Below are 8,554 nucleotides of genomic sequence, written 5' to 3' on the forward strand. Positions count from 1 at the left end.
TGTTTGATCTTATGATTGTCTTGGTCTTATGACAAATCTATAAGATTTTTTGTAATGATTGCGATGCGTCTATGTCGGACAAACAGGCTGATGCGTGAGTTACAAACCAGAATATCTGAGCACAAAATAATATTTAAAAAATACGCAAAATCATTCGATAATAATTAAACATAGAATGCATTATAATAATTTTGATAGGACAAATGTGAGAATATCAGATACCGAACTATTTTTTATATATGCAAAAGTGTCTAATTTCATTAATATTATACATAAAAAAGCAAAAGACGGATTAAATTTAAAATCGGATATAGAACATCATTTTACATTATTTATACGTCAATATTGAATATATATATAACGTGTCAATATGAATTATAAAACACACAGACTTCATATATCATCCTTAAAACTATCTCGATATTATAAATAATATTTTTTGTTATTGAATTCATCATCTAAATTTATGTAACTTTAATATAAGCCTATAAGGAAAGTGATATATCTTTGTTTTAATGAACTCATTTAAAATTTGACCCGTAAGACAACCTGCAATTTTCACATATACTCGTGAAAATTTTATATTTGGAATAATTGCGGATTTTTATATTTTATAGTTAATTATTAAGTAATTTCGGATCCTTGAGATGAATTATTTCAGTTTTTCTTACATAAAATACTATATTTAATCTATCTAATTCCATTTTATTGTTTATAATTAGAGAGAAATGGCGATGATCGCTGATCTATCATTATTAATTTCACTTGACTAATTAACTGTGATTGAAAACGCTGAGTTGACTGGAGTGTTTCTCATACTGAGAATTCTGGATTTTTGATTGTGCTGAAGACTTGAACGAGTCGAAATGTTTACTCGATAAAGAGGTTTTTATACATATAAATCTGCGCAACGTTTACAGTGCTTTACTCTCATTAATCTATCTCTTACATATATCGTTGTTAAATATATCGTTGTGAAAATAACGTTTCATAATACTCTCTCTCTCTTGTACATAATTTTCTTAAAATGATTAAATTTTTTAATGATTTTTTCTATAAAATATTTTTTCTATAAAAATAAGAAATTTTTGCCTCTTTATATCGAGTAGATTCTCTTATATTCTTTTTGTACGAATGAGGAAGAAGTAGTTTATATCACTATTCTGTTCCGAATATAACAAAAGAGTTCGTGTGTAGCAAAAAAAGAGCTTTTTCCCCGAGATTGTTGAAGCCTTATATAAACATGTACAAACATATACCTTCCCCCATTCGCCTGTGCTCCATTTGACAGGACAATCCAGTACATTGCAGTATCGTCTATCGGCGGGCGGTGGTTGCGGACACATGTAATTTGGAACGGTCACTGCTCTGTTGGTGCCGGGTGTCACCTCGTGGATACAAGCAACGTCACGTGTCTGTATACCAATACCGCAAGGGCTCATGCAAGTGGAGAATTCGCTATAATTCCACCTGCGGGCGCAGACGATCATACGTTTGTCAGAAAAGATCGCACAGAGAATTGCATCGTAACATTAACTAAACTTTCTCAATTTCATACAATTCGCAAAATTACGGTAAGGCATATTATAAAAAGATCATACAAGTATTTTTAAATATAATTATAAATATATAAAACTTGAAAATGAGAAAATAAAATAATATTAGGTGTACAACTTTGCTTTCGCCGTTTTTTTTCCGAAATTCGAGGCTTTATTGTAAAAAACTGGTTATACATTTATGATTCAAAGTATTGTCCATCGCTACTACTTTCTCCCATCTTTCGGGTAGCGTACGAATCCCGCGTCGAAAAAACTGGTCATCTTTTGAGGCTATCCACGAATCGATTCAATTTTTTACTTCTTCATAAGACCGGAAGTGCTGATCAGCCAGGCCGTGTGTCATTGATCGAAACAAGTGATAGTCAGAGGGAGCAACGTCTGGAGAATACGGCGGGTGGAGTAGGATTTCCCATTTCAACGTTTCCAAGTATGTCTTGACCACTTTCGCAACATGGGGTTGAGCATTCATCATGCTGCAAAATCATTTATCGTGTCTCTCGTTGTATTGCGGCCGTTTGTCTTTCAATGCTCGTATCAATTGCGTTCGATACCGATCGCCTGTGATTGTTTCAGTCGGTTTTAACAGTTCATAATACACTACGCCGAGCTAGTCCCACCAAATACAGAGCATGACCTTGAACGTCAAAATTACCGTTCTTGAAGCGTTGAAACCACTCACGACACGTTCTTTCACTAATAGCGGCCTCACCATAAGAGTATTTGAGAGCATTGAGCCTCGGCCACAGATTTCTTCATATTGAAGCAAAAAATTAAAACCTCCCGCAAATGACAAGAATTTGGCTCGTTAACTGACATTTTCAATCGAGAATAACTTTATGATGCAGATACAAATCGACTAATGTTTCTATGGAGTTATGTTGACAGATGCGCAAGTTTATTGTATGACGTCTATGATCTATTTATTTTGACCATCACTTACCGCTAAAGCCATCTATAGGGAAACGGCGAAAGCAAAGTTGTACACCTAATAGATTAAGAAATATAAAAAGACTGTAAATAGACTGTTTCTTAAAATTATATATACCAAAAAGATATTAATTATAGAAAATGTATTATCTAAAAAAAATAAGCGAAAATTAAAAAATCCATTGTTGCTCATTGAATGCTCAAAAAATATTACGTACAGTTAAGGAATTTAGCTTATAATATCAGAAATACATGCGAAGTTCATTTGCATATGTTAGAACAGAAATGTATTTATTGTATAAAATTGCTAATTAATGTTTTATGTTTTACAAATAAGACTTCTTTTTATAAAAAATTTCGTTGTACGAATACTTTTTGCTCTCATTGTAGTACATACAAAGTGTTATATTGTTATTTTGATATCAACATTATATGAAGATATCATTTTAACATCAAAATGTCGACAAATGATATTCAGTTTGCATTACCTAGTATATTTAAATTCTGGAATTATTGAAATCTTTTTAACATTTAATAAGATGTATGATTATTTATTATTTATTAGTTACATCTTATTAAATATTAAAAAGACTGTATCAAAAAATTTTCATTGATTGCTGAACGGAGACTGCTCTAGTGTCTATTTGGGAGAATTTATCCATGGAAAGATCGATTCCAAAGCACTTTAAAGCTAGTATCAAAGCTGAATATAGCTATTTTGAATGTTTATTATTTTTTTCTATTTAATGAGATGTAAACAATCCAGAATTTGTTTTCAATGAATATTGAATAATTTGATAAATTAAAACACACAAAATTTTGTGGTTTCGAACTTATTTGGCTTTATATTTTTTTTATTAGCTATAAGAAATAATCCCAAGGTACTTAGCAATTAAGCAAATTAAACATTATTATGTAACATGAAGTTATATAATATTCTAATATTTAGGCATTAAACTAATCAATAGCGCAGAATTCTAATTTACCTTGGAGGACATGGATGATCATTACAGACTCGTATCCTCGCTTCTGGCTTCGTTTCCGCGGAGCATAAAAGTGGCATCACCGTTTTCCCGGTGTCGTCTCGCACACAATTTATAATAAGATCTTGAACACCTAGAAAGAAATAGAAACATATGTAAAATCGGTATGTGCGATTCATAAACGATAGATAATCCGCCCGGAACGTATGTTCTTGTTCATTTGTATTGCATTAGTCGACACAGAATAATCTTAATACGATTATACCTCAACGCTGTTAATTGCACAATGACATCAGCACGATTTTGCTGGGCTAATTAAGGGCTATGTCGACGAGTTAAATTCATTTCGCTAATTCTATTCAATAAACGATTAATATCGACTTTGTGACAGACAATGCTCTTCTATCTCGTTTATAAATATCTATCTTTCTTCTATCGCATAGAAAATTAGAAAGAATAAATTATCAGGAGTTATTAAATCGTTTTATTTATTCAAGGATACTAAAAAATATACCTGTAAATAAAATGTGCGGAAAGTGTGTTTTTACTAATGGATATAATAAAATATTTATAATATAGCAAATACATAATTGAGTCTATTTGAGTTTATTTGAGGAGGATGGGCAAAATAAAGACACAATTTTACTTAGATTCTTTTTTCGGAAATTAGCTTCTTTATATGTATAATAGTGATCGTAATAGAAAAGTAGATCGTAATAGAAAAGTATTGTAACATGTAATTTCTTAAAGATATTACATAAATTCATTTGATACCCATTTGTGTACAATATAATAAAAAAGTATCACACAAGTTATTTTAATTTTTATTAAAATCAAGATTTTGAAATTAGTAGAGTTCGACTGAAACTTTCACCGAAACTGAAACGAACACTCATTACGTATCAGTTTCGACTAAAATCATACAGCTTTTTTTCATACATATTAATTTTAAAATGTGTAATTATTGTTTCAATAATTATGATGTTTATGAAGAAATATTTATTGGCAATACAAATTAATTCGGTCCGTTTTTTTGTGCATTTATTTCAAAACAAAATGAATGAACATAATTAAAGTATTGTCGTTGCCTACTACTTTTTCCCATCTCTCAGGCAATTTTCGAATTCCATCTCGAAAAAATAACTCGTCTTTAGAGACGATCCAATTTTGGAGCCAATTTTCGATTTCTATAAAAGAAGTGAACCGGTAACTTGCTGCATCCTTCAAAACAACCAGTAATCAGAAGGAGCAATGTCGAGAGAATACGGCGGGTGCGGTAAAACATCCCATTTGAGCGTTTCCAAATATTTTTTTACAACTTTAGCGACATGAGGACGAGCATTGTCATGAAGAAGAATAACTTTATCATGTCTTTGCTCGTATTCCGGCCGTTTTTCTCGTAATGCACAGTTCAAACGAATCAATTGTCGCCCGTAATGGAATTGCCAGATTGATTCGATTTTAGCAGTTCATAGTAAACAAGATCTTTTTGATCCCACCAGATACAGAGCATCTTTGAACCATGAATGTTCAATCGTGATGTTGATGTTGAGGTCGATAGCAACGATTGACCAGGCTTAGCGTAGTATTTTTTCTTGGGTTATTGTAGAATATCCACTTCTCATCTCCAGTCACAATTCGATGCAAAAAAACCTTTTCTTTGTTGTCTTTGAATCAACTGTTCGGAAGTAAAAAATCGCCTTTCAATGTCTCTCGGTTCTTTCTGTTCATAAGGCACCCAATTTCCTTGTTTTTGAATCATTCCTATGGCTCTCAATTGTACAGAAACGGCTTGTTGAGTTACCCCCAATGATTCTGTAAGCTCCTCTTGCTTTGATTCTAATCTTCTTCGAGTAATGTCTCTAATTCTTTCTCTTCGAATTTTTTTGGCTGTCCAGAGCGAGGTTTATCTTCAACGTTGAAATCTCCATCCTTGAAACGTCGAAATCATTACCTACATGATTTATCAGTTGGAGCAATGTCCATAAATAAACCATAAACTTCGACAAGCATTCGCTGGGCTTCAGCCGCACTTTTTTCCAATTAAAGCAGAAAATCAAAACCTCTCGCAAATGCTGCATGGTTAATATAAAATTCATTTCAAACACAGTAAAAATCAAAGTTTTTGTATGAAACTCAAAGCAATAAACTGAATATTATTAGCAGATGTTTAACCTCTTTGAAACCGCCAAAATCACTATGAATCATTTACAACAGTTGAAGCTATCTTTAGGGAAACGGATCGAATTTGTACTCCCAATATATTCTTTGGCCAAAACTGACACAACCGAAATTTTGATTTCTAATTTCGACTAAAATTTAATTATTGTTTGAATAAATTTATGAAGAAAAAATATAAGATATGTGTCTACCATATACATATGGCCTTTATAGGATTCATATTTTTTAATTTTGGTTTCAGTTTCGGTTGATATTGATATATAGTCAAGTGTTTCGATTCAGTTTCGACAAAAGTTTCGGTCGGACTCTAGTAATTAGATCCGATCTTATTCCGTCCATTTCCTTAAATAAACTCTCTAAATTTCTTAGAAGGAGATTTCACTCCAAGGGATTATTTTCTCGATAACGATGATAGATATGATTTCGATCTATAAGATCTTTTTCGGTCTTGTCAAGAGAAAATAGTCTTGTGGCATTCCGATGGTATCTATCATCGTTTCCGAAATAATAGTCCTTTTATTTATATGTGCACATTTTTTTTTATCAAAGAATGTATAGAGTAACTTCGGCAAATACGCCGCGTTAGGATTTACGCCGGAGAAGTCGGAAAAAATAGAAAGAATGGGGGTTTTCCCGTAACTACTCTGTTACATGCCTTTATGTTATATTAATATTATATTATGATTTCAATTTCTTACTGTTAACTCTTATCGTACAAGATACAAGGTTTGATGCCTCATTCATGCAAACGTGAGGCTGCACTAGATCCGTTCGTTTTTTTTATTTATTCAAAATAATTTAAAAAAATCTCTAAAAATTTAACAACATGCTTTCAACTTTTTAGAATAAATATTGAAACTTCATTTTGAAAAATAATAAAATGTAATATAATTACTGAAACACTCAAAGAAATTTGCACGAACAGGAATCGCTCGGTCACTAGTGATTCATACTTGATAAAGGTTAATATTAATAAAATTTTTGTGAGTTGAATCGATTTGTTACTGTGTTAAGTAGTCATAAATTATAATTTGCATAAAATAATTACTGTAGGACGTGCAAAAGACTTAGTGGTTATTTCGTGATACATGAGTATAGAGGAATAGTAAAGCATTGTATGACAAAATACAAGTACTTTGCTCTTGTATTCTTTGATTAGTTTGTTGTCTTGTATGTTCCACCTGTTTGAGATATACAGCATTTTTAGCAGACGGAATTTATGTCCAAAGCATACAAAGTGCACAGATTGAATTCAGTGCATTAAATGCAATAAACGCATTTGACATATGTACCTCATGTCATAACACTTGTAATACATGTGGAAAGATTGTAATTATTATTTATTACTTCATATATATATTTATCATTCTTATTATTTATTAAAACATGTAAACATATTTTTTAAGTTATTGTGTCATTTTACGTCTTATTTATACGCATTATTTGTAAATTTTTCATGAACTGTACATACCTCCCCCCCTTCTGCTTATGAGTAGCCATATATCCCACTTTTATGGTAAAACTACAAGAGTTTAAAAAAAAATTCATTTTTTAATACGAAATATAAATATTTCTAATATTTTTTTTATAATAGTAGAAAGTTATTGATATAGTTCGTTTACTTTAAACATAGTAAATAACTACTTAATAAATTAAATTTTTAATAAGTGTGGCATATATACCGAAGTTACTCTATATGTACTTTATTAATAAAAATAATGATTCTTGAAATTTGTCTAAAAACTTGATATGAAACAAGTGAAATCTTGATATATGACATTAAATTTTATTCGGGGATAATAAGAATTCGCAAATATTTTCATTTCACGCAATAGATACGTCATAGAGTAATGGAATCCTATAAAGCTATATTTGGGATATGTGATATTTTTAGGATATCTCTATGATGTATTTCGGATATTTCTGCTGTATGGGACACAATAATATTCTAGACCTTTACTATACACACAATGAATCGTTGTGTCTCGAGTTAATTTGTTTTATTACTTTTACTGTTGACAAGTAAACAAAAATTAAATGATTCTACATATACTTTAATAAAAGTATTTATAAAGTAGTATTAAAAAAAAAGGAAAAGAAGAGATTGCTAAATGTTTCTAGTATTTCAAATAAAATGTGCAAGATATGAATAATCTAATCGTTTGTATCAAGGGCTAATTTAATGATTTCTCGAACGAAATATTTGTTCATTGGCATGATGCAAACTTAAGTGGAAATTGTTCATCATTTAAAATCCATATATGTGACAAAGTTGAGAACTTGAAACGCGGATTTCTCGAGCAATAGAGCTCGGCCTCTTATCTGTTCGGGCATATTATCAAAGCAATTTTGGTGAACAATAGTTGTCCGAACTGTTACCTCCTAAGCATGTCGCGCTGCAGGGGGTATAGCCAGTTTCCTTCCATGAATACGTAGTTTGCACGTCGCTACCCGGGGCGACCTTGATACTGCTGTCGTATCCGCTTCCGCCGGAACTACCGGATGATGATCTACTGTATGAATCCGTTAGGCTCGACTCGGCGTATCCGCTATCGCCAACTGTGTCGATCCTGTAGGACAAGCTGTTCTCCAGCAAACCGCACGGCTCCATCGTACACTTCTCCGTTTCAACAGGTTTCGGGCCGGAGCACTGACTGTCCGGTAGTTTAGCGATGGTTTGGCTGAACTCGAGGAATATCTTGCAGCGCACCTCTCTGTGCCTGACGCCCTCGCCGCAGGTGACACTGCAGGGAGACCATTCCTCGGCGATGAACCTGAGGACCCAAATTTCATGATTGATACATTCCTGAGTTCGCGTAGGTATAACTAAGACAATACGATAACTAGTAACTAGAATTTTGGGTCACGATGAAAAGATGAAAAATGCGTTGGACGCTTAAGATT

At 32.2% G+C, this 8,554-nt stretch overlaps 1 protein-coding gene across 1 annotated transcript in view; it reads right to left on the reverse strand.

Moving 5' to 3' along the window:
• Positions 1 to 8,554, reverse strand: part of LOC105626815 (ADAMTS-like protein 3) — a 171,388-nt gene that overhangs the window by 30,767 nt on the left and 132,067 nt on the right. The window contains exons 9-11 of the mRNA XM_012208108.1: positions 8,030 to 8,424; positions 3,473 to 3,602; positions 1,260 to 1,470 (exon numbers count right to left, since the gene is read on the reverse strand). Coding sequence (XP_012063498.1) covers positions 1,260 to 1,470; positions 3,473 to 3,602; positions 8,030 to 8,424 — 736 coding nt within the window. The remainder of the gene's footprint in view (positions 1 to 1,259; positions 1,471 to 3,472; positions 3,603 to 8,029; positions 8,425 to 8,554) is intronic.

Source organism: Atta cephalotes (genome assembly GCF_000143395.1).
Source record: "Atta cephalotes unplaced genomic scaffold scaffold00006, whole genome shotgun sequence".
Taxonomy (NCBI): Eukaryota; Metazoa; Arthropoda; class Insecta; order Hymenoptera; family Formicidae; genus Atta; species Atta cephalotes.